This window comes from Camelina sativa, chromosome 10 (assembly GCF_000633955.1).
Source record: "Camelina sativa cultivar DH55 chromosome 10, Cs, whole genome shotgun sequence".
Taxonomy (NCBI): domain Eukaryota; kingdom Viridiplantae; phylum Streptophyta; class Magnoliopsida; order Brassicales; family Brassicaceae; genus Camelina; species Camelina sativa.
In genome coordinates, this window is record NC_025694.1 from 9,973,165 (window position 1) to 9,999,015 (window position 25,851).

General features: G+C 36.4%; 9 protein-coding genes and 1 pseudogene across 10 annotated transcripts; 1 reads left to right on the forward strand and 9 right to left on the reverse strand.

The window, feature by feature from the left end:
* LOC104718234 (dof zinc finger protein DOF4.4-like) lies at positions 2,416-3,479 on the reverse strand. Its single transcript, XM_010435942.2, is given in 2 exon segments — positions 2,416-2,689; positions 2,692-3,479. Coding segments are annotated over 2 exon segments (639 nt in total). The 5' UTR covers positions 3,310-3,479; the 3' UTR covers positions 2,416-2,668.
* On the reverse strand, positions 6,211-7,644 carry LOC104718235 (uncharacterized protein ECU03_1610-like). Its single transcript, XM_010435943.2, has 2 exons — positions 7,385-7,644; positions 6,211-7,040 (listed from the first exon to the last, which is right to left on the reverse strand). The coding sequence occupies exons 1-2, from the start codon at positions 7,523-7,525 to the stop codon at positions 6,369-6,371; spliced, it is 813 nt and encodes a 270-aa protein (XP_010434245.1). The 5' UTR covers positions 7,526-7,644; the 3' UTR covers positions 6,211-6,368.
* On the forward strand, positions 7,851-9,248 carry LOC104720219. The gene is made up of 5 exons (XM_010438166.2): positions 7,851-7,880; positions 7,948-8,250; positions 8,333-8,464; positions 8,564-8,680; positions 8,776-9,248. The coding sequence occupies exons 1-5, from the start codon at positions 7,851-7,853 to the stop codon at positions 9,133-9,135; spliced, it is 942 nt and encodes a 313-aa protein (XP_010436468.1). The 3' UTR covers positions 9,136-9,248.
* LOC104718237 (alpha carbonic anhydrase 4-like) lies at positions 9,735-11,184 on the reverse strand. Its single transcript, XM_010435944.1, has 7 exons — positions 11,091-11,184; positions 10,781-10,995; positions 10,560-10,666; positions 10,346-10,448; positions 10,087-10,239; positions 9,899-9,952; positions 9,735-9,809 (listed from the first exon to the last, which is right to left on the reverse strand). The coding sequence occupies exons 1-7, from the start codon at positions 11,182-11,184 to the stop codon at positions 9,735-9,737; spliced, it is 801 nt and encodes a 266-aa protein (XP_010434246.1).
* Positions 12,495-14,273, reverse strand: LOC104718239 (alpha carbonic anhydrase 4-like). The gene is made up of 6 exons (XM_010435947.2): positions 13,826-14,273; positions 13,496-13,710; positions 13,181-13,390; positions 12,937-13,095; positions 12,781-12,834; positions 12,495-12,682 (listed from the first exon to the last, which is right to left on the reverse strand). Exons 1-6 carry the CDS (start codon positions 13,914-13,916, stop codon positions 12,608-12,610), a joined length of 804 nt encoding a protein of 267 aa, XP_010434249.1. The 5' UTR covers positions 13,917-14,273; the 3' UTR covers positions 12,495-12,607.
* Positions 13,601-16,778, reverse strand: LOC104718238 (eukaryotic translation initiation factor 3 subunit D-like). 2 transcript variants are annotated; one of them, XM_010435946.2, is made up of 2 exons: positions 14,911-16,778; positions 13,601-13,710 (listed from the first exon to the last, which is right to left on the reverse strand). In XM_010435946.2, the coding sequence occupies exon 1, from the start codon at positions 16,699-16,701 to the stop codon at positions 14,926-14,928; it is 1,776 nt and encodes a 591-aa protein (XP_010434248.1). In that variant the 5' UTR covers positions 16,702-16,778; the 3' UTR covers positions 13,601-13,710; positions 14,911-14,925. The 2 variants fall into 2 exon arrangements, with proteins under 2 accessions (XP_010434248.1, XP_010434247.1); XM_010435945.2 differs by lacking the exon at positions 13,601-13,710 and adding an exon at positions 14,413-14,624 and having other exon boundaries at positions 14,911-16,777.
* LOC104718240 (transcription factor bHLH36-like) lies at positions 17,661-18,931 on the reverse strand. The gene is made up of 3 exons (XM_010435949.2): positions 18,686-18,931; positions 18,224-18,589; positions 17,661-17,886 (listed from the first exon to the last, which is right to left on the reverse strand). Exons 1-3 carry the CDS (start codon positions 18,818-18,820, stop codon positions 17,812-17,814), a joined length of 576 nt encoding a protein of 191 aa, XP_010434251.1. The 5' UTR covers positions 18,821-18,931; the 3' UTR covers positions 17,661-17,811.
* LOC104718241 (riboflavin biosynthesis protein PYRD, chloroplastic-like) lies at positions 20,337-22,197 on the reverse strand. Its single transcript, XM_010435950.2, is given in 4 exon segments — positions 20,337-21,104; positions 21,188-21,486; positions 21,622-21,819; positions 21,821-22,197. Coding segments are annotated over 4 exon segments (1,293 nt in total). The 5' UTR covers positions 22,001-22,197; the 3' UTR covers positions 20,337-20,488.
* Positions 22,481-23,786, reverse strand: LOC104720221 (annotated as a pseudogene).
* On the reverse strand, positions 23,814-25,845 carry LOC104718242 (probable LRR receptor-like serine/threonine-protein kinase At4g20940). The gene is made up of 2 exons (XM_010435951.1): positions 24,762-25,845; positions 23,814-24,670 (listed from the first exon to the last, which is right to left on the reverse strand). The coding sequence occupies exons 1-2, from the start codon at positions 25,705-25,707 to the stop codon at positions 24,084-24,086; spliced, it is 1,533 nt and encodes a 510-aa protein (XP_010434253.1). The 5' UTR covers positions 25,708-25,845; the 3' UTR covers positions 23,814-24,083.

Genomic DNA, 25,851 nt, shown 5'->3' on the forward strand with positions numbered 1-25,851 from the left:
CAGATTAGATAATATTAGTTTAGATGCAATATATGTAGTTAACTAAAAGTATGATTCTTGCTACTATTCGAATATATGTATATGTAAACCTTTCTACAAAAACTTCATCTTTATTAAAAACAGGGTTTCGAAAATTACAATATACTTGTATAACCCCGTATCTAATACGAAATTTTAAACGGCGGCAATGGAGAAGTATATATAGCACGTCTACTGATATCGGACCTTTTATATAATAATAAAAAGGTCGGAATCTTAAGCAAACTATATAATTAAACGGGTACACACAAAAATATCGACCCGATCAAATACAAAATGCATCACACGTATGTGGTAGATCTAATTAGTTTTCGAAGGCAGAAAACGAGCTTCGAACCTCGGCAAGAAAATTCTTAGAACTGCTAGATCCGGATATAGAAACCGAACTAGAAGAGGAGGAAGAAGACGAAGAAGCTGAATAAACATGATGATGATGAGATGTTTTCGCCATCATCATCGTCGTACCACCATTGAAACAATCGTTCTCTTCTTCTTTGATTGTGTCTAGCTTCTGCTTCGCTGCTCTGTGCCTCCTCATCACTGTCAGGAATTGAGGTGGAGCAACCTCGGATACAAACCTAGCTAGACGAGAAGTAGCCATAGTTTTTTCTTTTCCGATAATTAAAAATAACAGTGTGTAAAGAAATCGAAGCAATGATTGAGAGAGATATATATATTTTGGTTTTGATTTATGAAAATGCTTGAGATATGAGACTCATATATATATGAAGATGAGTTTGTCAATTACCCACGTCGTAGGGCATTTGTTTTTAACGTTTTGCACCGTCAATATCTTTTGGTATTAAATGCATAGACACGTGTATTGTAAGTCTTAATTTTGTTTTGTCGTGAGCTATTCAACTCAAAATTTGAAAGGTTTTTTAATTAATGACTTTTAAAACCAATGGTCTTCTCTATACTACTCTTATTTAACAAATCGTCGATTATGATAGTAAATTGGGTGTAATTAAACTAATTATTTACAAATAACACTCTACGGAGGGCAGTAGTACTATCTATGTTTTATAATTAGTGCCTTGATAAAAAATGAAATGTAACACTTTATCTTATAGTGGTAAATTAATTCATATAAACCACATTAGCTAACTCACTATGTGGTTAGACAATGCGTTTGCCAAGTTTTGAAAACGATATATATATAGAGATACTGAAATTAAATGAATTAATTTCGGAAAGACAAACGTGTCGAAATCGTTCTGGAAGAGCTCATCTCTATCTCTGTCGGAATCGATGCTTGACAAAATCTAGCTTTTTCTCTCATTTATGTTAACCGGTCGTATGATAACCCACGTATGAGCTACCAAAATCTGAACGTTTTGTCAATGTCCTTGTTAAGTTGTTATAATGAGATTTTTCTTTAATATCCATTAAAGATTTTTTTTTCTAAGAAAGTGGCCGTGTGGCTATTGGAAAATCTGAGTGAACAACAGGTAAATATTTATTTAATGTTATTTTTAGGTAGTTCAACATATATTCATAATTACATATAAAATTTATTTATTTATTCAGAGACACATTTATCAACAATAAATTAAAATTTAAAGAAAAATATTCAATAAAGACTATAAATGTTATATTTAAAAAATATTTCAATTATTTTCTATGTATTACATCATTTTTTATTGGTCATATCTTACAGAAAGAACTTAATTTACTTGGATTTACCTCTCTACTTGACTACTAGATGATTGACACTTTAGGACTACTTTTATAACAATGATTTTTATGTATAATACAATAATTGCTATGAAATTATAGTCATTTCAGATACTATTAAAGTATTAAGTATAAAAATAATTATATTGTACATCTATAATTATATTTATCATTATTAACTACTTATGTAATTATCTACGATTTTTTCCCGGTTTCTTTAGCCAATCATTAAACATTTACATCTAATTTTTCGAATTATGAATAGCGTTATAATATTTTTTCAAAAAAAAAAAAAAAAATAGTATTACAATCATATTGAATATTTTGGTTGACTAGGACAATAGAAACTCATTCTCGAACCGAATCGAGAATACAAAATCAGTTTATCAAACCGCAACTTTATCATATAGTTTTCAAGAAATTATCAAATGCCACGCTAAACTTAAAATTGTGTACGTAGTAGTCTCGATCGAGATTACATGGCTATTTCTTTTTTTTCACTTTTTTTTGGTGTGTGCAAAACATACCGATTTCTATTAGACGCATTTTGGTTTGGGCCGTTTGGCTCAAGTCAAGACTTAGCAAATGAGAAAGTAGCAGATTTGCAACAACAAAAAAAAGGAAATGGTGACGCTTAGATAATTATATATTACAAGAAGAAAAAAAAGATCAAACAACTGATGTCTGAATCTTTTGGGATACAAAGATGCAAACTTAAAGAACTAAAAAAGACCCAACAAAAAAAAAAACAGAACGAAACATTAACTTAAGACATAGAGAACATGTAATACGATAAATTCAAGGACCATGTTTTTTCCAAATTGTTAAGAAGATCTAATCAAACAGGTGCTTCTGATCTTTGTTGTTGTTGTTGTTGTTGCTGTTCGTCTCGGTGTCGGAAGATCCTCTGCTTCCACTAGAGCTTGCTTCATGATTCACATTCATAGTGTTGTCAAAGCTTTGGTTCCACTTGTGCTGATGCACTTGATTTATGAAATAACTGTTATGATTATTAGCATATCCACCACCAATTGATTGGTTGATAAAAGGATTACCAATCAAATCATTGCCAAAATCGTAAAAATCTTGTTGAAACGAGTCCTCACCAAAATCCAAGCGATCCAGCAGTACAGGTCGAAGACCTCGAACTTGAGGCACATTGGTTACACCACGAAACTCAGCCAAATAACCCAAATGCTTCCCAAGAACGGCAGCAACAGCAGCAGGAGAAGAGGAAGAAGAAGTAGAACCACCAAAAAGTCCAACAGACTCGTTGTTTTCATGAACAAGTCTGAAAGGTTGATGATTAACTGGTTGGTTCTCAAAGGAAGCCACCTGAGAAACAGAGGAGTGTTCTATCCTTGGACGCTTGGGCTTACGGCAACCTCCACCAACCGGGACGTTCCTCAAAGTCCCACCTTGAGTCCAGTATCGACGACATTCCTTGCAGAAGTAGCGCGGCTGAGACATGCTATAGTTGTTATAGTAGCAGAACTTTGTGTTGTTAGAGCTACACCTTGCACACACTTCCGGTGGGGGCTTCTCTCCGTTCAGTTGGTTCTCTCCCTTTGCCAAAACACTCACGTTATCCATTTTCTCTCAAGAACTATTTGATTCACTCTTAAGAAAAAGAAAAAAAAAAGTCTTAAACTATAAGACCTTGACACCTTGTTGTTGCTAGCTATGCTCTGTTTTGTGTTGTGGAAGGTGTGAAGGTGTCTTCTTATATAGGTTCTTGGGCGTGAAATTTAAGAAGAGATACGTTTCGGGGTTTAGGAGAGTGAGATTATGAGCAAAACGTGTCACAGATTTTGTATTAATAAAATCTGAAGATCTATCTACACACCATAAACCTTAGGCTAAGCTTAGTCAAAGATGCAAAGCTTTTTCTTAATTTTAACTCTTGTCTCTATGTGAAAAATTTAAGAATCAAGAAGCTATACTTAAATTGGTCAAATCCCACATACAGAATAAAATCTAGGGTCATTGAGTGTTTAATGACAATATAAGGCAAACCAAAAATGCAATGCATGGTTTTATGATAGGAGAGAGTATGTGAAAACACGTGTGCTCACGCTTTATCTCACGGTGTGTAATTATGAATTTTTGGAAGAAATTTCTTTATATGATGTTTGAACAATGAATTTTTTATAATATAGAAAAGACAAAAGACATTTATTAACTTTAATATGAAATTAATGTTATTTATTGAGAAAAAAAAAAGATAATTAGTGTGAGCGCGTATAGTTTACGCGTGCTACCATTGGTGCAATACAAAATTTTTTACAAATGGTTTATGTGTGGTCTTATTGGTGCTCTTGTTGGTGCAATACAAAATTTCTTATAAAAAGTTTTATAAATTATGTACAATTGGTAACAATAGAAAAGATTACGTAGAAAACAATACCCAAAATCTAGATAACAAGCATATCAATAGTGTAGAAGAGAAAACTATAAAAGAAGCTGATTAGCTTCGATAACCACCTAGTGATTTTCTTTTTTCGAGTTAGAAGACATTGTGCCTAACCACAACATGCTCGTGTTGTTTGTCATTGGCGCATCACGGAAGTGAATTATTATTTTCATAGAAATTTACCGCACTTAAAATGGATACAATTTACACGACTAGAATGGTTATATAGAAAAATAATGCATAGCGACTACATCGCCTACTCAACCCTATGGTCCTGCCCCCTTGGAAGCGAAGAATCTGCTTGTTAGGGATCTCTTTGAACAAGGAACTTGTGAGTGGGATGAATTAAAGGTTGGGATACTTCTCCCTTCTCAGAAAGAAAATATCCTCAGCATCAAACTGAGCCGGCTGGGAGTTAGGATAAACAAGTCTGGTTGGGGAACCTGTCTGGTTGCTATACTACCAGATCAAGTTATTATGTGGAAAAGGAACATGTATCAGTGGAGATGGGGCAACGTTTGGAGGTGGTGGTTTGGAATGCATAAGTTTGGTCCATCTATGCGGCACCAAAATTTAAGTTGTTCCTCTAGAAAGTGTTACATGGTGCTTTGCATGCGAAGCAACAACTCGCAGAGAGACATATTGACGTCGAGGTAGCCTGAAACCGGTGTGGTGTGGTGGAAACGAATGCATATGCTTTTTCTCTATCCCTTTGCACAAGAGGTTTGGAGTTATGCCCTCTTTAAGCAGGAACTATCCTTCAATCAGGTAGAGAATGCAAGAGAGGGTCTAAAGTTGGTAAACAACCAACTCTGTCTTCCACCCTCAGGTATAAGCGCATGGCCTTTTGGCCCTTGCATTTGTTGGAATCTTTGGAAAACAAGGATCAAAGGAGTGTTTGATGATTGTTTGTATGACACCCCGATATCAGAGACTTGCGCAGATGTTTAAAAGAATTGATTTGGCCACCTAAGTGCACTTATCTTTTCGGTCAAGAGTCATGAGAGAATTTTACAATTAAGCGTGCTTATGCTGGAGTAGTCTCAGGATGGGTGACCTTCTGAAAAGTGACTGTCAGAACTGTACGAGTGAGAATAAAACACAGCGAAATATCATGTGGTGATTTGTGGGGACGATAATAAGTCTTTAAAGCCTCCTAGACGTAGCAAACTCACCTTCGGATATGGATGGACTCACGGGCCTAGTGAGAGGACGTGAGGCCCATTAAGGAAAGTGGACCCATGGACTGGGAGTAGATATGGAGCCACTGAGTGATGGTGGTCGGGGAATAACAGTTTGTACAATGCAACAATGCAAAAGAATGGCTTGCAGCTCAAAAGTCTATCCTATCTTCGCTCTCTCTCCATGTGTTGAATGGTACTTTAAAGGTTTTTAAACCGGATGAGGTAAGTATGTCTAATACATCGGATGCTGCTTGGCGTGCAGATTTACGGGTCTTGGTTGGACAAGAACAATCATTTCGTCAAGAAATCTCACACATCATTCTGCTATCTGTTAGAATGTATCTTCAGCTCTAATGGCGGAAAGCCTAGCGTATGAGCTGCAATTCAGGATGCGATCAGGTTAGGAGTAGAACACTTCTATTTGAAATCTGATTGTCTACAATTAGTTGGAGCAATCAACTCTCGATCAACTTTTTTAGAGTTACATACTGTTTTGCCGGACATCTTTATCCGAGCGGCTAAATTTACTAGTTTTACGTGTCGTTTTATCCTCACAGCAGCCAATGTTTTAGCTGACTCAATTTGCGAAGAGTTGTTTTAAGTTTGTACGGTTTAAGCTTTACTTGATTAATCGAAATTTGGTGAACAAAAATAATAATAATTATAATAATAATAATACATAGCTAGTTAGTATAATAATTAAAAGAATAACATAACAGAATAACATAATTTCAAGAATCTGTAAAACACCAGGATAAATTATATTTTAACTTTTTTGATTTGTACACTAAATCAAACAAACAAACATCATAACCTTCGAACAGCAAATTTTCTGTGGTCCGAACGAAGTTAGATTGACATAAGTACATAACAGAATAAAAGCTTAGTACTCGTAGAAATAAATAACCATAGATTTGTCTTATTTAGTTGTGTACTAATGTATCTCACATTGTCACATACATGAGACCAAGTTTAGTTTGAAAACAGAGAATAAACTGAAAACAGAACAACACAAAGAAATTAACCCCTGAGAACACAAAGATATGTCTTCCTCATTAGTTAAATGTTATGAAATCATCGTCTTTCCGATCTTTCTCCTCTTGTTTCTTCCATTTCGACTTGGTATGATCTTCCACGCTTTTATCGATATCAGCCCGTGCCTTCTCCGCATCATCTTCCGGCCCAACCACAGCTTCAGTCACGGTTTGAGCAGCATTTTTGGTACTCTCCCAAGCTCCTTTCACAGTCTCCTTCGTTTTCTCTCCAAGCTCCTCAGCTTTACCCTTCACAGTCTCCTTAATCCCTTCTGCCTTCTCCTTAGTATCTTCTCCATACTCTTTGACCTTCTCTTTCGCATCTCGAGCTTTCGCTTTTGCGTCGTCCATTGTATCCTCAGCATAATCCTCGGCTCTTTCTTTTGTATCTTCAGCTTTATCCGCTGCCTTAGCCGCACCTTCATTCACCTTGTCTTTAGTTCGTTCCGCATAATCCTTAGCCGTCTCTTTTGCATTGTACGCTGTGTCCTTTGCTTGCTCTTTTGTTTCGTAGGCTTTATCCTTTGCTTGCTCTTTTGTCTCGTAGGCTTTATCAGCAGCTTTGCTGGCTCCTTCGTTAGCCTTGTCTTTAGCCGCTTGGGCATAGTTTTCTCCAGTATCCTCCCTCCATTTCTGTGAACCGTAAGCTGAATCAGCCCTCGAATCTCTAGCGTTATCTTGCGGATTTCTCCCCTGGAAGTAAACATAACAAGGTACGAAGTATTAGTATCAATAGCTTCACCAACACGTTAACCTAATAGCTACATACATCATTTCTTAATTCTTAAGCAGGACAAAAACCTAGCCTAACTAAGATACAAAGCAACCGCTATATATGCAAAAATAGTTCGATAGTATCATATAATATAAATTAAAGTTAGCTAGGACGGGCTCGATAAAGTTATTATAGACATGCTCAACCACGTGCACTCTCAGGCCTTCAAAACCGGCCTTAATTCCTTGAATCAAACTCTTCACAAAATAACACACATGAGACTAGAAACCATATATGAAAATGTAAAAAATTGTATATATACCTCGGAATGGCTAACGGAGGAGGCGAAGCAGACGCGAGAGATTTTTCTAGTAGAAGCAGCGAGAGTTGCCGGAGCTTTGATTCCAGGGAAAGCCTTTGAGAGACCAAAGAGAGCAGTTCTTGTTAGTTGCATAGCCGCCATGTTCAATAAAATCAAGAAACACAAGAATTTTTTCTTCGAAATTTTTTAGACTTTGTTTTTGCTATATGAGAGATACAATGACTCAATGAGATAGAGATCCCTCTTCTTCTTCTTCTCTATTTGCAGTGCGTCTTCAAGGTCGGTTTCTCTAATACGTTGCACCTTAACAGAGAAGCTGGCAGCACAAGTATGTGACACGTGTAGATTTTGACGACACGTGTTTAACACGTGAACAGTTTTGCTTTTCTTCCACTAATTAAGCGCACCGTTTTTATGTGGGTTAATATAAATTACAACTCAATTTGACTAAAATAATAAAAGGCCTATGAGAATATTTCCTTTTCTTAGAGGACCAGTTCCCTTTTTTTTTTACAAACTTTTATTTTCTTTATATTTGCTTTAATCACACACCCTAAAATTAGCCTTTCATTTTAACTTTCGAAGGGTTTGATCAGATTCATCAGTTTCGACGAACAACAAACCCTAAAGCACGTCTCAATCTCTCTTTCATAATCGAAAAACTCATTGATCAACAAAAAAAAAAAAATCAAGTTTTTGTTTTCGATTTCAGTCCCTTGCCTCTGCCTGCGGCAATCACACAGAATAAGCCTGATGCTGCTCCTGTCAGGTTTTCAGACAATACCAAGCAACTTCAGTACATTAACAACATAAGAAATGGTGCTGTTGGAGCTCAAATGAAGCTTGTCATTGATCTTTTGTTGAAGGTTTAATTTGTGTCTCCCTCTCTCTATGTTCTTCCGTTATATGAGCTTGTAATTTATATAATCAAGTTGAGTTGTCTTGTAGACAAGGCAAGCATATACGGCAGAGCAAATAAACAAAGAATGTTACGTTGGTATGAATGCCAATAAGGCTGTTTTTGATAGTTTGAGGAAGAATCCTAGAGTGCATTATGACGGAAGAAGGTTCTCTTACAAGGTAATATCCTAAAACTTAACATTTCATTCAAGGTTGATTAATCTATTACAAGTTTCTCATTTTCTCTTTGAATTCTGCTACTCTGGCGTCACGTCACAGGCTAGGCACGATGTGAAGGACAAGAGCCAGCTTCGTTCTTTGGTATACAAATACCAAAATGGGATTGATGTGGCTGATCTCAAAGATGCATACCCAAACATCATGGAAGATTTGCAGGTCAAGCATTGCATTGCATTGCATTGTGTTGTTTAATTTGGGAAATACAAATGCCATTTTGTTAAGTGTTTTAAGGTTGTTTTGTGTGTTTGCAGGCTCTGGCAGCTTCAGGTGACATTTTTTGGATGACAGTATACACTGTTTCAAAAGATAGCATTGCGTATCCAAATGAGCCCATCTATCCGTTTAAGATTGATAACGAATTGAAAGCTATATTCCGTGACATGGACGTCCCGAGCGACATGCTGGACGTGGAGAAGGAGCTGCGAAAGATCGGTTTGAGGCCGGCCACAAACACTGCGGAGAGGAGAGCTGCTGAACAGCTCCATGGCGTACCGAATAAACCCATAGACAAGAAGAAGAAGAAACAAGAAATCAGCAAGAGAACCAAACTCACCAATTCCCATATGCCTGAGCTCTTCAACAGCATTAACGCTACCAGTTCCCGGAACTGAACCACATACATTGCGCTTTGAAGTTCTTCGTCTCCGGTCCAATTTAATTTTTCCTAATCCTGTTCTATGAACTAATAAGTCAAAAGAGGAGGAAAGCATTGACATTAATTCTTCATAAAGTACCAAACATATGATTCTCTTACAAGTTACGATAAAATCAAAATTATGACAAACGAAGTAGAGTTCACATTAACGAAGACAACTGGTATTTTGTATAATGATCATCAATTCATTGAAAAATGAAAACTTGGCATGAGCTAAGGATTCTTGATGATACAGATTCTGCAGTTCTCGAGTCAGCTAAGGGTACCTTAAGGCAAGCCTTTCCACAGTGTGTCTTTGGGACTTGATAACAACTTACTCACTCGAACAGGGATATAAAGGCTAACACACTGACACTGGTGACCAGTATCAGATAGAGAAAAGGTTTTGAGGTAGAGAGCAATTGATATATGTTGTTTATTTTAAAAATGAAATAATCCAACTCATTGTTTCTTAACTTTCTTTATTTAAGTTCGAAAATTCTCAATATTACATAATATAGATAAATTATTTTTATGCAAAAGGATATTACAATAAAATTAAATTAATTTAATCTATCAAACATTATGATTGTAGAACCAAACTGATCTTCCATGTGGGTCTTGAACCGGTCTTGAATTTGCCTCAAACCCCTATTGATCATTCAATTAATTAATTAGAAATAAACTAAATCAGTATTATTCTAATGAAGTTACATAATTAATTTCGATTATGTACTTACATCGTCAACGGCTTCCTTCAGAGCTGTAATTTGCTCCATTGATACTGTGTTCACCTACATATACAAATATACGAAAATTTACTGATATTTTGCAATATTTGTATATATCAAAAAATGAAATAAATATGTAATGAATAAAAAAGGTTATCAAATTTATAAAATGAAACAAAAATTATACTAATGCGTACCTTTGTGAGTACGGTCCAAATAACGCCTTCAGTGCAAGGAGCAGTGAAAGACCCAATGTATCTATAGATTTTGCTATGAAACCTAACCTCACGAGGATCCACCGTCCCTATATCTTTCTCTTTTTTCTCCACTCCTTTTATTCCATTTAGTAGCTGCATGTATATTTTATTTTGAAATTTACAAATGATCAAAAAAATTCTGAAAATAATATATATATATATATATATATGTATATATATATATATATGTAAACTGTACCTTTGCGATGAATTCATTAGGTTCACCTAATTTGTAAAGAACACCAATCACTGCATTTTTGCCATGAGCACTCGTGTGAACCATGTGAAGCTCCAAATCGTAACTTTAACACATTAAAAAAAAATATATCATCTGTTAGTTTTGAAAATTTTGGTGTAAACGAAATTATTTTTATTTCTTTTGGGATTTGTTGAAAAAAAAAATTAATATAAACCTAGTTCCGTTAATGGTATGCTCAGAGGGAGTATGCCAATGGCATTGCACCAATTTATAATCCGTTTGATGTATTGTTACTTTCCCAGCATCTCCTTTCCACGATACCTATTTTTAATTATATCAAGATATAAATCACCATAATGAATGTATTATTAATAATATATAAGTAATTAAGTGGAAAATATAACAACTATGATGAATTAGAAAATGTGTAACTACCATAATGTCATGTCCTCTGTTTACAATTACGGCCGGAGCTGGTTTGTAATCTAATTTCCATGCTTGATCATAAACAAGACTGACTCTTTCGTTCGTAAGATCGATCGGAGATTGGAATTTTCCTGTGTTACAAACTTTCCAATCAGGATTTATTTTGCCCCATCCCTCTGGTCCTTTGTCTGTTTTTTGTTCGTATGTATATTTGTGTTTGTGGCCTGTTTTTCCAAATTGTTATAGTAATAAAATCATAATTTAGATCCAAAAATATCAGATTACTAGAGTAAAATAGGTAGAGATGTAGGAATCATACCGACTTCACGAGCATAAACGAGTAGAATATTAGGGAAAAATATATCGAAGAAAAACATTGCAAACAACATAACTGTTTTTGTGTTTGGATCCATTTTTAAATAATTCTTTTGAGAATTGATTGTGTTTAATCTTCTTGAGTGTTTTGGACATTGCAAGAGTTTAGAGATATTAACCTATTTATAAAAGGAGGCTTTAGGGAAAGGTTTGTTTTGTTGTTCTTTTGTGACTTTTGCGGTTGCTGCGATATTAGTTAATAGTTTGGTGCATCTTGTAAAAAGCAAAACTGATTTCTTTATGATAACCAAAAACAAAAAAAAAACAGTTCATTGGTTCCATTTGGTTGAGTTTTCTAATTTGGTATTTTATTGTAAGTGTATGCGAGCTATGACAATCTGACAAATATTAAAATCGACCTGGATAATAGAATTGAACTTGGTCATTAGAGAATAATCATAATATGTTGAATAATAACGAACGACTTGAACAAACAAAACTTGGTTTATTTTGAAATCTCTCTATTTGCATTCTCTTGCTTGCTTCCATAGATAATACGCTCTCATCATTTTTTATTATTAGTAAAAACGTACCGGAAACGAAATGTACATAAAGTTTCGTAAAATTACACACATGTGAAAACTTCATAACGTGAATATGTTACATGACAGTAATGATAACACAAAACCATAAATAGAGCAAACCACGTGATTATATTAGGCTCTTTTGGCATTCTCTTTAGCTTAACGGCGATTCTCTCACTTGACTTTGGTTGTTCAACTACGATTCTGATTTGCTTATTTAAGGGTTTCACTTGTCTTCGACTGAGAGATGAATTAAAAACTGGAAAAAATGATTAGCTATACGTACCAAATATTTTCTCCTTGTAATTAAACAACATTTTCTCTTGATTATGTTTTTATAGACTAGTAGTACTTTGATGGATTGGCTTGATGATAAATGATTTTTTTATTAAAAAAAAAGAGAAAAAAATTGTGGAAGAAAGTGCTATTGATCGAAATATATCAATTCTATTATTGAAAGAATACGTTAACATGTATTGAATACATCAGGAAGAAAAAGGGTTTGAAGGAATATATATGACGACTCCTGATCAGCCTCCTCTCGCCGAGTGATCAAAGACCAACTCTAACCTTCCCATTAATCTTGTTGATTAGTCTTTCTCCTTCTCTTTTCTGACCATTTTATTTTTAGGGGAATATGCTTAATTAGAGTTAGATTTAGTAGCTGAGAGTGCTTGCTTTTATATATATATATATATATNNATATATATATATATATATATATATATATAATAGAGTGGTTAGTAACAGTAATGCTGATGTAATCAGGTAACTGAGTATTACTAATGGTATACATATTGAAAAACTGAAGAACATTGCTGATATTGAAAAATGAATGGAGTTAACTCGTTGCTTTCTTGATTAAAGTTCGAAAAGTCTTGATATTACAAAATAGTATATTTGGTAAAGGTATTACAAAATAAATGAAATCAATAAATCAAACATTTGGATCGTAGAACCAAACTGATCTTCCCTTTGATTCTTGAACCGGTCTTGAATTTGTCTCAAACCCCTATTATCAGTTGGTTAAATTAATTAATTAATAAAAAAGAAAAACCAAATCAATATATTTGCAAATGAAATTACATATAGGGAATTTCGACTACTCACATCATGAACGGCTTCCCTCAGAGCTGTGATTTGCTCCATTGATATTGTGTTCACCTACATACAACGAAAGATCAATGAATATGTAGTGAGTGATTGAGTTATGAAGAAGATGATTATATAACAATTTATATATATATGAAACAAAAATGTAAATACCCTTTTGACGACAGTCCAAAGAACGCCTTCAGTGCATGGAGGAACAGTGAGAGAGCCAATGTATCTAAAGAATTTTCTGGTTTGAAACCTAATCTCTCTAGGATCAATCACACCTAGATCTACCTCTTTTTGTCCCACTGCTTTTATTCCATTCAGTAGCTGCATATATGTATTTTTTACGAAAATATTAGAAAATCATCAAACAAAATCTCTAAAAATACAATATTAAGTATTATACGGTTACCTTTGTGAGGAATTCATTAGGTTTGCCTAGTTTGTAAAGAACTCCGATAACTGCAGTTCTGCCTCCAGCACTCGTGTGAACCATGTGAAGCTCTAGGTCATACCTAGTTCCGTTGACGGTATGCTCAGAGGGTGAATGCCAATGGCACTGGACCAGTTTAAAATCAGTTTCACGTATTGTTACTTTCCCAGCATCACCTTTCCACGATACCTTGTGAAAGAAGTAAAAAAAAAAAAGGTTTCAAATGTTTGAAAGTGTTGTAATGATAATATAATGTAGTGAGAATAAACTAAATATTGAAATAAAAAGTTTTACCATAATGTCATGTCCTCTGTTTGTAATGACAGCAGGAGCTGGTTGGTATTGCCTATTCCAAGCTTGATCATGGATAAGGCTGACTCTTTCGTTTGTGAGATCGATCGGAGATTGGAATCTTCCGGTGTTACAAACTTTCCATTCCGGATTTATGTTGCCCCACCCCTCTGGTCCTTTCTCTGTTTTTTGTTCATATGTGAATGGAGTTTCATCGTCTGTTTTCCGGTTTAGATTACAAAAGAAAAAAAATCAAATATAAGTCTGATTTTTTTTGTAGAAAATATTAAATGTTACTAGAATGAAATACGAGAGAGAGCTAAATAACCATACCGACTTCAGAATTGGCGAGTGAGATTTTAGGGAAAGATAAGTATATGAAAAACAAAGCAAAGAAGAAAACTGTGTTCGTGTTGGAACCCATTTTTCTTCTTCGTTTGAGTTTGCTCTATGCTTATTATTATGTTCGTGAGTATGTTTTTCAAAATTGAAGAGCTCAGATGTAACCTATTTAAAAGGATTAAAGAAGGCTTTAGGGGGAAGGGTTGTTTTTTATGGTTTTTGCCGTTGCTGCGATTATTAGTTAATATTTCGGTGTTCCTATTGGAAAATATGAAAAACCGAATGCTTAGTGAAACCATTTGGTTGCGTTTTTCTAATTCTGGGTTTAACATAGAAATAAATGCAAGGTATTATGACAGTTTAACAGAGAATAAAAACCGACCAGGACAATTAGAATCAAAACTCATTCATAAGAGAATATGCTCAACGACCGCAACAAACAAAACTATAACCATCATGTTATAAGAAACAAATTTCATTTAAATAGACTTAACCATAAATTGCAAATTTTATAAAATCAAGAGACTGGTGCAAAATGATTCAAGACATTTGGAGGGTATATAATAAGAGAGCCATGATAAATAAAAAGATTTATGTTTTGTGAATCATGTGATGATTTTTTCCAAAAGATGTCACGAAGATAGTGTTCTAAATCTCAGATTACAGCAGTACCACCAAAAATTGGAAAAAAAAAAGACACGATAATAGAAAACAAAACCCTCCATAGTTGTTGTCTGATTGAAGCTTCAACTCTCAAAAGAACCTAGAAACCAAAGGTGTGGACTTTGACCTGAAGAAAATACTTCAAACTGTGAATATATGATTGATGCTTTGGTTTTATAATTTTATAGCTACAAATAAAAATCATCAATCACACTACGCCACCAGTTTCTAATCTATGATGAACACAAAAGCATGAAAGTCAGATGATCACAAAATAGATTAATTATAGTGCGTTCTGCAAATTCATGTATTCTAAGTGCTTAATCAAAGTTCCTAAACAAGTTGATCAATCAACTCCAACAAGCATATAACGGTAACAACTTTTTCAATTTAAGAGGGTTTGTGTAAATTACCTGATTTTATAACCATCAAGCTTGAGCTTCATCAGCTTTCTTATCCTCAGTTTCTTTAGCTGCAGCTACACTTGGTTCTGCTCCCTCTGTGTTCTCCTCAGGTGGCTGAACCTGTTCATCTTCAGGCAACGGTTCCTCAACATAATCATTCTCAAAAGCATCTGGTGGAACCTCGTAAATCCTCACTTGAGGCTTCGATGGATCCTTGACAAGAACATACTTTCCTTCGCTTAGTTTCATACAAATATCAACAATGGATTTCACAATCCCCCACATGTTATTAGTGTTCAGATTGATCTGTCCAGCGAAATCCTTAGGCTTATACCCCAAAACAGATAAGATGACATGGTTGTAATGATCACGAGGATGAACTCTAGAGACAAAACCAATCTTCATCATATCAGCATTAGCCAAGAGAGCTTGTGCAGTCCATTTAGCCAACTTATTACCATTGTTCTTCAACTCAGTAGCTAAAACCGCACCTCTCTGAGTTTCAAGCTTCTGCCTCCAATCAACACCAGAGTACTTAGGATCAAACTCATTAAGAGCATTCAAAGTTAAGAACGATCTCTGGTTGTTGAGTTCAGCAACACTCTGCAACTCACACCTGGCGACAAGATGCATATCATTATCAAGCTTCCATCTCCTATACCTATAAGCAACAGAAGCAATCTCTTCACCTTCATTAGCAAATGGATTCGCCTCATCAAAAGTTTCCTTCTTTCCATCTCTAACCAACACCTGCTGAGAAAAGTTCTGATTGATATACGCAGCTTCCACACCTAGAGAGTAAGCAGAGTTGATATCATCTTTAGCCTCAGGCAATGGCTCTTGAGAAGTCTCGTGCACAGACAACAAATCGAGCTGTGAGCCATCTCTCTTGTCAAAGAACAGTTTGTTGCCAACACGCTGGATAACAATATCCCAAGAGTAAACAGATCGAGGAGCACACATAAGAGCTGCTAATATAGCATCAGTAGCGAAAACAGTAGCTTTGTCTTCCTTAGCTAGACGCCTAATCACAGGATCATCACTAGTAGTGACTTTGAAGAAGTTCCTGTTCTTGAAACGCTCGAGTCTACGTTCGTTCTTGGGCGTTATGCGATCATTAACGCGGTTGTAGTACTCAAGGCCACCACAGAGAAGGAGATCTTCTGGCTCTTGAACAGTGAACGAGAGCTTCGAGAACGTCGAGAAAGGGATCTGATCAAGCATGTTCCACTCCGGCTGAATATCAACGGATGATTTGAAAGCGGCGGCTTCACGGCGCTGGTGATGGATGTTGTTGCGGTTGAGATTGTAGAGACGATCACGGCGAGCTCGCTCCTTCTCAGCATCACGCTTCTTAGCTTCGACTTCTTCATCTCTCCGCTGAGGAAGCTGATTCCGATTGTGGTGAGGATTGAAACGCCACTTAGGTCCGAATTTAGGACGCGGCGGTGGTTTGCCGTCGACGAGACGGAAAGCTGCGTCTTCATCGGGATTTCCACCGGAGGAAGCGAGACCGAATCCTTCGTCAATAGCAAAAGCGGAGAAATCGAAAACTGCAGACGGATCTGATTTGGATCCGGTGGGAGGACGAGCTGAGGGGTTAGAGAGATTGCGAGTCCAATCAGCTACACGGCCGAGCTTATCGGAACGGGAGAAGGAAGCGAAAGGAACGTTGGGGAGGAGATTTGCGGCGGCAACACTGGTGGATGAGGCAGAGGAGGAAACGTCGGAAGCGTCTGGAGGTCCCCAGCCATCGAAATTGAAAGGAACGGCGACGAATTCGAAAGCTTCGGCGACCATTTTTTTTTTTTGGGGAGAAGATAGTGTTGCAGCTGCGTGTGGAGAAAGCGGAAACCCTAATTCTTTAGACTACGAAGGAGAGAGAATGTAGAAGAAAAAAAACGTGTTTTGNTGCGAGTCCAATCAGCTACACGGCCGAGCTTATCGGAACGGGAGAAGGAAGCGAAAGGAACGTTGGGGAGGAGATTTGCGGCGGCAACACTGGTGGATGAGGCGGAGGAGGAAACGTCGGAAGCGTCTGGAGGTCCCCAGCCATCGAAATTGAAAGGAACGGCGACGAATTCGAAAGCTTCGGCGACCATTTTTTTTTTTTCTTGGGAGAAGATAGTGTTGCAGCTGCGTGCGGAAACCCTAATTCTTTAGACTACGATTGAGAGAGAATGTACAAAAAAACGTATTTTGTTCATATTTGGGCTTTATGGGCTTTTAATGAATATTTGTTGGGCCATATTTTAACAGCCCATATGTAAAATCCAATCATATTTATCATCAATGAACAAATAAAATATTTTGATCCCACTAAATTCTGAAATAATAAAAATCATTTTATCAGAATTTAGTTTAAATGGTATAATTTTTGGTTATTTTGTTAATTATAATACAAAAATGTGTATAAATATGATTGGATTTTTGGTTGATCTTGGTGATGAGGATAATAATGTACGGTCAAATGTAATTGTCAAAGTCTCAAAGATAAAATGATTACTTGTATAGTTGTATATATATTAATTTGAAAATTTCTTCAAATGATAATGTATCATACTTCATACGAAAAAACAAAAAATATGGTCGGTTAATTTTTCATTATTTGATGGCTATTTTTAAAAATATTAAAAAATTTGTTACATTCTTAGCAGATTTTAATGATTAGGCTAAAATTCTCGTTCATGTAATTGTTCTCAATTTTCTTTTTTTTTTTTGTTCTTAAAAATTTATCCTATATTTCACAGCTGTTAGTAGAGATAAAATATAATTATGCTCACAATAAAACATCACTTTCACAGCACGTGATACAATTCAAGAAAAGGAGTCTGACATCAAATACAAAATCAAGAAAAGGAACAAGAACATTTTACACCTTTTTTTCTTGGAACAAGAAAATTATATTAATTAATTAACACTGTTCACAAATTTCTCCAGTCTTTCAGGAATTTGACTCCTAGCTCCGTAATCACACTCTTCCACCTATAGATATGTACATTAAAATATATATTAACAAATTTCATTCACAAAAAAACATCATGGACATAAATGGATATTACGAGGAATCAACTAGTGCAAACTTATAATCAAATGGGACCGATGTACAGTTTTTTTTTTCTTAGCATTTTGAGTGCATTTTATATGTTATACAAACTTTATAATATATCCAGGTGACGGAACTTTAATCCCATTCCCACTGTGTTTATACAATCTTCTGGACTACACGTAATATTCTAACATAATAGACTTAGTAGTAGTAGTAGCAAAATTTGAGATTGCTATATTCTAAGTAAAAAAAATGTGTCCTTGGATGTTATACCTTGCAATGAAGAGTGTGGAAGACGGCATCCTCAACAATGGAGTATCCAGCATGTGTGATCTCAGCTCCTAGTTCCTCAGTGAGAACACGAACGATCTCACAGAACATAAACTTGTGTTCCAAGCTTGTCACGAGAAATATGTGAAAAATCGAACCGGATTCTTGAATCTCGATTCTAGGCAGCTTTCTAGGCACGGAGACGTCGACACTCGAAGAAACCAACGAAGATCCAGCGGAATTCAACTTCTCGGAATTTGCAGTCGCAACAAGTTTGCTTTTCCTTTCTCTCTTTTTCTCCACGTTCACTTGTAGCTTCTTGATGTAGTTCGCAGCTTCATCTAGCTGATCAGGCAGTGTTAAAGGCTCCTAACAACAAACAAACTAAAAGAGTTTATATATAGTAAGATATAAGTACACATGGAATCAAAAAATTATGCATAATATGAACAAGAAGAAAGAAACCCTAGAAGAATGATGGGGAAGAAGAGAGGTGAGTTCTGAGTAGAGAGATTTCATTTGCATCCTTCTATTTTTCTCAACTGTTTTGCGATCTACAGATCTTCTTGATTGAGCGGTGTTTGAATGGCTCGGCTCCATTATTTTTTCACATAGACAATGATGATAAAACTCAATATTAACCACGCTTATATAAAGAAGGAGGCTGGATGAAGTGACATCTTGATTCGCCTAATGATAATTAACAATTTAGTTAGTGAAAACGGCATTGTAAAGAACGAAATTTATATATATACCAAAATATTATATAGAAGATAACAAAAGCAAGACAAAGTTAAAAAGGTAATTAGTTCTTTAAATAAAATTCTTGACTCATGTTATGGTCAATAGTACTGTTTTATGTATTCATATAGTTATAAGATTTAAGAATATCAAACTGGTAGTTACAATGAATCAACATTAGTTTGTAAGAGGCATGCGTTAAATTATTTATAGACAAAATCATTTTACGTCAAAACTCGTTAGTCATAACTCATAACTCTCACATAATATTATAGTTTCATGCATCGTCAATCGATATTGGATATAAAACATGCCAATTAACTCTTACATGGTTTTTGGGTGCATATTTAAATCAGAAATTTGCTAGAACTATTGAACAAATAGTCTCTGTTCTCCAATTGCGTAGTTTTTGATCAATAATTTCACTCTGCTCTCAACTATATAGCGTTTGTTCGAACTTGGGGTTCGATAATATCACTCAATTCTCCAATTGGTTGGCTAATCATGTAATTACATTTACTTAGTATAGTTAAAGACATTAGCTTAACAAATTATTTTTCTGAATTACATCCTTGGAAAATACTTAACATCGTTTTCTATAAATGCAAAAGGAGAAGGATAAAAGAAAAGGTTGTGAAATGGAGAGTGGTGGGGTGAGTATAGTCAACTTTTTCGCTAAGGCAATTGCGTGGATTTTGTTGAACCACTCGAACATAGTCGACATAAAGACATGCTCATAATCTTTAATTTGTTCCCATCACCAATTTGTAGATGAATCTTTATCACATTTCTCTATTATTATGTACACATACTACTACTAGATTAGATGTTTTATGTCGGATACAAACTATGACATATATATATATATATACATATATACATATTTCGGTTTTTCTAATAATGGTAAAAGGATAACTCATTTAAAACAATCATTATATAGATAGCGTAATGTTCTTAAATTTAATGCTATTACAAATAAGAAGGAAAAAAAAAACTCTTCTTTTAGCAATTATAAATTCTGAATTTGAAAGTAGGATTGTTGTAGTTTTAAATTGTTTGGGTTAGTTGTTGTCCTTTCTTTCAAACATCTCTACATATATTGGTTTTGCTTTTCATATTTCTTCAACAAAAAACCAAATCAAATATGCTTTGATTAGTACTTCTTTCTTGTCCATTAGTTCATATTCCCACAAAAATCTAGAAGATTTGTCAAATTTGTAATGCAGTTGACAACAATCGGTTTTCAATACATTGTTGTGTAGTTGACATCTTATTCATGAGTTCCAATTATCCAATTACGAAATCACACTAGATCTTAGGATACCCATTATGTGTAGGCCATATATATAAAGTAGGTCGAATCACATTCTCAACATGTGAAAATATTTTCTTATTTTCTTATTTTCAAAATTTGAAACTTATAATACAAAATTTTATTAGTCCATTAATATTATCTGTAAACCCTTAATAATACAATGCTTTTATAAAAGTATCATGCATGACATCATACATCAAAACATCAAAACATCAAAAATAGCCCTCTAGCAAAACGCTTCTACCTAATTGCTTAGACTGCAAATCTTTCACATGTTTTGATTCCAACCACTCCATTGACGCGATCTGTCTCTCATCTTTCGTGCTCCATTCCGGTAAAACCTCAATCACTACTTTCTGCAACAGTTTCTGCTCGAATCCATCTCTCATAAGCACTGCAAGGTCTTTGATGTTCCCCCTCAAATCCAACAACACACTGCATAGTCCACGACGATAACAGTAATCTAAAATGGAATCCAAGTTTATCTTTTCCAATACCACGGTTTCAACCCCGCTACTGTTGATTCCAGATTCTGCAACCAATTCCTTTCCGGTGAACAGAACAACTTTTGGACCCGATTCTTCCACTGTGCTGGAAGAAGAAGCAAGGATAGGAGACTGTAGTACATTGCTAGCTACTATGATTTGAATAGGTTGGATCGAAGCATTAGTATCTTCTTGCGAGGAAATGCTCGGGAGCTTATCAGAAAACGAGGACGAAAGTATTATAGCGTCATATTCCTGTAATAGCTTTGAGTAGTACCCACCAGTATCCGTATCCCCTTCCCCAATCTTGTCCACAAAACAACCATTCACAGATATAGAATACCTGCAAAGTTTCCAAAACTTACAAAAACAATCTATTGACTCGGTTTAGTTTCCACACTCAAGAGAGAAGCAATGAACTTTTACCTGAGGGCAAGAAAAGGCTTTCCTGTTAACATCCGATGGATGAATCCCTCATTCATCTTCTTGCATAACTCTTCTTCAACACCCATAGTGACATCAATACCAGCATCTTTCAAACGACTGATACCAGACGAAAACACGATTGGATTAGGATCAACCATCCCAATCACAACTCTTTTCACCTTAGCCTTAATCAATGCTTCTGTGCAGGGAGGTGTTCTTCCGTAATGATTACATGGTTCCAAACTAACATAAGCAGTGGCATTCTCAGCTAAGTCTCCAGCATCTCTAAGAGCAAACACCTAACCAATGCCATGAATCAAACTCAAAATTCCACAATCATGAAAACTAGAAACAAAGTTTCCTCATTTTGCAAAAACCCATCAAGAAATATTGAACCTTTTTTTTTTGTTGAAATCAAACGACATTGTTTATACCTCAGCATGAGGCTGACCAGCTTTGGGGTGAAACCCTTCACCAACAACAGCTCCGTCTTTAACAATGACACAACCTACCATGGGATTAGGACTAGTACACCCAATTGCTCTATTTGCTAGCTCCACAGACTTCCTCATATAAAACGCATCGTCGACGACGACTGCAACACCGTCTTCGCTTCTCATTGCAGCCAAAACCAAAACAGGGTTTGCTGAAACCAGTCTGAGATTTATGTGGTATCTTGAAGCCGTGTTTTGGGTTCTGAATTGAAGTGAGATTGGAAATGAGGCGAGGATTCGAGGACAGTGATAAAACTGGAATCGAGGTTCGAGGATTGATCGAAGGAATCGAAATCGGGAGATGACATGTGATCTGCATATCACTATTGAACTCAGTTTTTGGTTTAGAAACCGTAAGATAGGCTTCGAATTTTTTGGATTTCAGATCCGGGCTGTCTCCGGCGGAGAATTCAGTCGAAACCCTAATACCAACGGTGTAGAGATAATGGAGACGACGAGAAGATTGGATTCCTAATTCAAAGAGCCGGTTACGCTTAACCGGACACCGTAACGTTATATAACCATCGGTTTACTAGGCTAGTTGATTTTATTGTAGACCGTCAGTTTTAATCAAGAAAACACTGGTCGCTATTTGCTTTGTAAAAGTTTTGAGTTTTAGTAGCTGAAACTGAATGTTTATGTAACGACTTCAACGCACTTGATCAGTAATGTTTGATGTAAACTGCTTTTTTTTTTTTTTTTTTTTTTTTTTTGTGGTTCTTACATAAAAATAAGAAGAAAGATACACAAAACACAAGTTTTTTTTTTTTTCTTTGAAAACCATTCTGAAATCATCGAATCAAAATGACACGTATGTGAGTCCATACCCCTTTCCGAGTAAACTAGGGTCAGAAAGTAGTGAAGTTGTATCGATCATCTCAATTTGGGGAGGACGAGGCATCGGTTCCATCCACCGTGGGAGCATGAATTCTAATAAACTGACCGAAACTCTGGCGAATTTGTTCATGAGATGACTATATATATCTCCGAGGATTGAATTATTCTTTGTCCGCAAGTTACATGATACCGTATGACGATTCTGTTGGCTCCATATATAGACAATTTCACTATCAAAAGGATGCATTGCCGTTGGTACATAATCATCACCTACAAACATTGGGAGGTTGGTTCTCGACAAAAGCTGCCAAGAGTCATCATTCTTGTTCAACCTCCAAACCTTTAAAACGGTTTCTTCCTTTTGAGATAATGATGTTCTCATACACATGAAATAACTTCCGGATGTAGTAGTCAAGACTCTTTTCGTGTTCCCATCTTCGTTGGGATCAGGGAGAGGTATAACCCGGAACTGATCAGATTCGGAATACAAGTCATGAGCTACAACTACTCCAGGTTGCCTAAATAGATTGGAATAGTAAATCGTACCATCCACAGTCACATAATCAAGGAAGGCGATTTGGGGAGGACAGTGAATTATCTTAGAAGTCCATAGCCCTGTCTCAGAGGAATACAGAAACACATGCCAAGTGCACGAGAGATTATGACTTGTCGTCAGTATTGAAGCTAACCTAACCACTTTGAAGCTCAAAACGATGCCATCATCGTCCATGCGAGTCACCAAACCATAAACAATAGAAGAATCATCTGGAGATGGAGGGATTTTGACCCACTCTTGTAAAACTGGATTGCCCACAAAGCAGCAAGCATGACCACAATAATATCCTTGAATCAAAACCAGTCCACTGGAATAATAGAAACAAGCCCATGGGATCAACGAAGTTAGAGACTCTGGAAGATCCTATGTCTCGCATCTATAGAACCTTATTAGTTCTTTTGCTGTGTAGCGCCTTAGCGACCACGAGTTTGAGTTTTGGTGCAGAGACACATAGAGACGGCGGAAATACACAGATTCGATTACCGATCTCAATGTTTTGCTAACCGATTTGAATCTATAGATGCTTCTCAAAGGTAGCCTAGCTAAAATCTCCTGCAATATCGCCTCTGGGAGTGTTTCCATTTGGAATAATTTGCGATTAGGGTTTTTAGGATTTTAGTGTCCGGAGAAAGATCATATCATATATATAGTACAAACGTAACCTAAAAGTTAAGATTCCTAATTCAAAGACTCGGTTAAGTCTAACCGGAACATAAAAAACACCATGTAGCAACTTCAGTGAACAGAGAGGAAAATATTGAAATTTCATTCACTACTCATGAGACATGAGCAGATTACGTTTTCTTTTTATACAGGGAAAATGTTATAAGAAAAGACTACTAGAAGACAACACACTACTAACTACTACCTTGAATCAAGAACATGCTTTTCCAGAAACAAAAGCATGAACTTGACGAAGGAGAACACAATCAGAGGGACCAAACTCCATTTGGAACCTACAAAACATAAAAAAAGCGACAGAAGGAAAAACAAACACATTGTTGGGTTCCTAAATAGAAGAAAGATCTTCATAAATGGTCTTAATACCAGGTCTCTCCGAAACTGATCTTATACACCTTAAAGCAATCCCAAGAACTTCTTTCATGCCTTTCTCTGTAACCGGATCACTTCCCATTTCCTGAGTCAAGACCGAATCAAAGCATTCCGCACCACGCCCTTCTGCTACACGTAACCTCACCCAATCGGTCAAATCAACACCTTCTTGTTCACCTGTGATCACATCTCCTGCACATCTTCCTGTTAGGATCTCGAGAAGTATCACACCGAATGCATACACATCTGATTTGAAAGAAGGTAACGGTTTTCTTGAAGCTGCTAGCTCAGGAGCTCGGTAGCCGAGGATTCCTGCGTCTAAAATCTGTTCGACTGTGCCTGCTTGTGTCATGAGACGGTGGAGGCAGTAATCTGCTACACGTGCGTTTAGCTCTGCTCCATCTAAGAGAATGTTTGTCGCCTTGAGGTTACCGTGTGGAACAGCTCTGTCGAAATGGAGGTAGTTTAGACCACGTGCCACATCAACTGTGATTTTCAACCGTTGAATCCAGGCTAAGGGAGGGCCTTTCCTGCCTGGTCGATCTGAGATCAAACAAGAACCGTAAGCTTGATGAAAAATACTGAAGATACATATAATAGATACTTCGAGAAGTTTATTTGAAAGGAGAGTTACCGTAAAGGAAGCTGGCTAGGCTTCCAGGCGATATAAAGTCTGAAAGAATAAGCTTTTCGTGTTGTGTTGGACCCCAGTAGTACCCTCGGAGAGTCACAACATTAGGATGTCTAATGTTAGAAAACTTCTTCACTTCTTTAGCAAACTCCTTTCTTTGCTTTGCCACGCCTTCTCTTAGCCATTTCACGGTTAAAAACACTCCATTATCCAGCGTTGCCCTGTAAGAAGTTCCATGGCTACTTCTTCCCAGAACTTCAGCTGGCGCCCTCGATAATTCCTCTGGAGTCAACTTGATTGAATCATCCAGAAACTGCAGCTCTCCCACAAGTCTATCTGGTGACCTAACATCAAGCCGTGCTAATTGCTGATCAGCTGGGAATGAATCTCCTGAGCCAGGTGACCAAGATAAATTGCTGGTCTTGGAAGGAGAGAAGCCGGTTGCAACAGCTAGTTTTTCATCTGGACTAAGGATTTCAGATGATGAGCCTTTTCTTGAAGCAACGAGATCCTCAGCAGAGACAACCATACCACCTCCACTGCCTGAGGGGATTGTTTGAGCCCGCCTATTAGTTTCTTTGCCTGTCATACTCCGCTCTTCGCGTCTTCTTGATTTGCAGATACAGAAAAGGAGGATAGCCACAAGGATGAGAATAATTATAGCAACGGCGCACGAAACTATTATAACAACCTTAACAAGTAAGTTGGATTTCTTCGTGGAAGCTTCTGATGCACTTGAACCAGAGGATCCAGCAGGTAAGGAGAGTTTGCTGTTTCCAGGATAAAAGGAAGGCGGAGGGAAGTTCTTCAGATTCTCTGGCACAGTCCCTGATAGATCATTGTATGAGACGTTAAAGGCCATAAGGCTGCTAGATAAGTTGCTTGGGAGTGGTCCAGTGAAATGATTCTGGGATACGTCTAATGAGCTTAGAGAGACCATGCCATTCATGGAGCTAGGCAAAGAGCCAGAAAAATTATTTGCTGCGAGATTCAGCACTTGAAGATTGGTTAAAGATCCGACTACACCAGGAAGATCGCCGTCAAACCGGTTGTGAGAGAGATCAAGAAGACGGATTCTTGAACCAGAAGAAGG

What these genes read in the sequence shown, in the direction of transcription:
- LOC104718235 (XM_010435943.2), bottom strand. Translation starts at nt 7,525, where the DNA reads ATGGCGGCTATGCAACTAACAAGAACTGCTCTCTTTGGTCTCTCAAAG. An exon ending in CCTCCGTTAGCCATTCCGAG is followed by an intron (nt 7,041 to 7,384) that starts GTATATATACAA and finishes GTTTACTTCCAG; the next exon opens with GGGAGAAATCCGCAAGATAA.
- LOC104720219 (XM_010438166.2), top strand. Translation starts at nt 7,851, where the DNA reads ATGAGAATATTTCCTTTTCTTAGAGGACCA. An exon ending in TCATTGATCTTTTGTTGAAG is followed by an intron (nt 8,251 to 8,332) that starts GTTTAATTTGTG and finishes GTTGTCTTGTAG; the next exon opens with ACAAGGCAAGCATATACGGC. An exon ending in ACATCATGGAAGATTTGCAG is followed by an intron (nt 8,681 to 8,775) that starts GTCAAGCATTGC and finishes GTGTGTTTGCAG; the next exon opens with GCTCTGGCAGCTTCAGGTGA.
- LOC104718237 (XM_010435944.1), bottom strand. Translation starts at nt 11,184, where the DNA reads ATGGATCCAAACACAAAAACAGTTATGTTGTTTGCAATGTTTTTCTTC. An exon ending in ACAGAGGACATGACATTATG is followed by an intron (nt 10,667 to 10,780) that starts GTAGTTACACAT and finishes AATTAAAAATAG; the next exon opens with GTATCGTGGAAAGGAGATGC. An exon ending in CATACCATTAACGGAACTAG is followed by an intron (nt 10,449 to 10,559) that starts GTTTATATTAAT and finishes AATGTGTTAAAG; the next exon opens with TTACGATTTGGAGCTTCACA.
- LOC104718239 (XM_010435947.2), bottom strand. Translation starts at nt 13,916, where the DNA reads ATGGGTTCCAACACGAACACAGTTTTCTTCTTTGCTTTGTTTTTCATA. An exon ending in ACAGAGGACATGACATTATG is followed by an intron (nt 13,391 to 13,495) that starts GTAAAACTTTTT and finishes TTCTTTCACAAG; the next exon opens with GTATCGTGGAAAGGTGATGC. An exon ending in CTAATGAATTCCTCACAAAG is followed by an intron (nt 13,096 to 13,180) that starts GTAACCGTATAA and finishes ACATATATGCAG; the next exon opens with CTACTGAATGGAATAAAAGC.
- LOC104718238 (XM_010435946.2), bottom strand. Translation starts at nt 16,701, where the DNA reads ATGGTCGCCGAAGCTTTCGAATTCGTCGCCGTTCCTTTCAATTTCGAT.
- LOC104718240 (XM_010435949.2), bottom strand. Translation starts at nt 18,820, where the DNA reads ATGGAGCCGAGCCATTCAAACACCGCTCAATCAAGAAGATCTGTAGAT. An exon ending in TTCCCCATCATTCTTCTAGG is followed by an intron (nt 18,590 to 18,685) that starts GTTTCTTTCTTC and finishes GTTTGTTGTTAG; the next exon opens with GAGCCTTTAACACTGCCTGA. An exon ending in TCCACACTCTTCATTGCAAG is followed by an intron (nt 17,887 to 18,223) that starts GTATAACATCCA and finishes ACATATCTATAG; the next exon opens with GTGGAAGAGTGTGATTACGG.
- LOC104718242 (XM_010435951.1), bottom strand. Translation starts at nt 25,707, where the DNA reads ATGAATGGCATGGTCTCTCTAAGCTCATTAGACGTATCCCAGAATCAT. An exon ending in CCTAGCCAGCTTCCTTTACG is followed by an intron (nt 24,671 to 24,761) that starts GTAACTCTCCTT and finishes GTTTGATCTCAG; the next exon opens with ATCGACCAGGCAGGAAAGGC.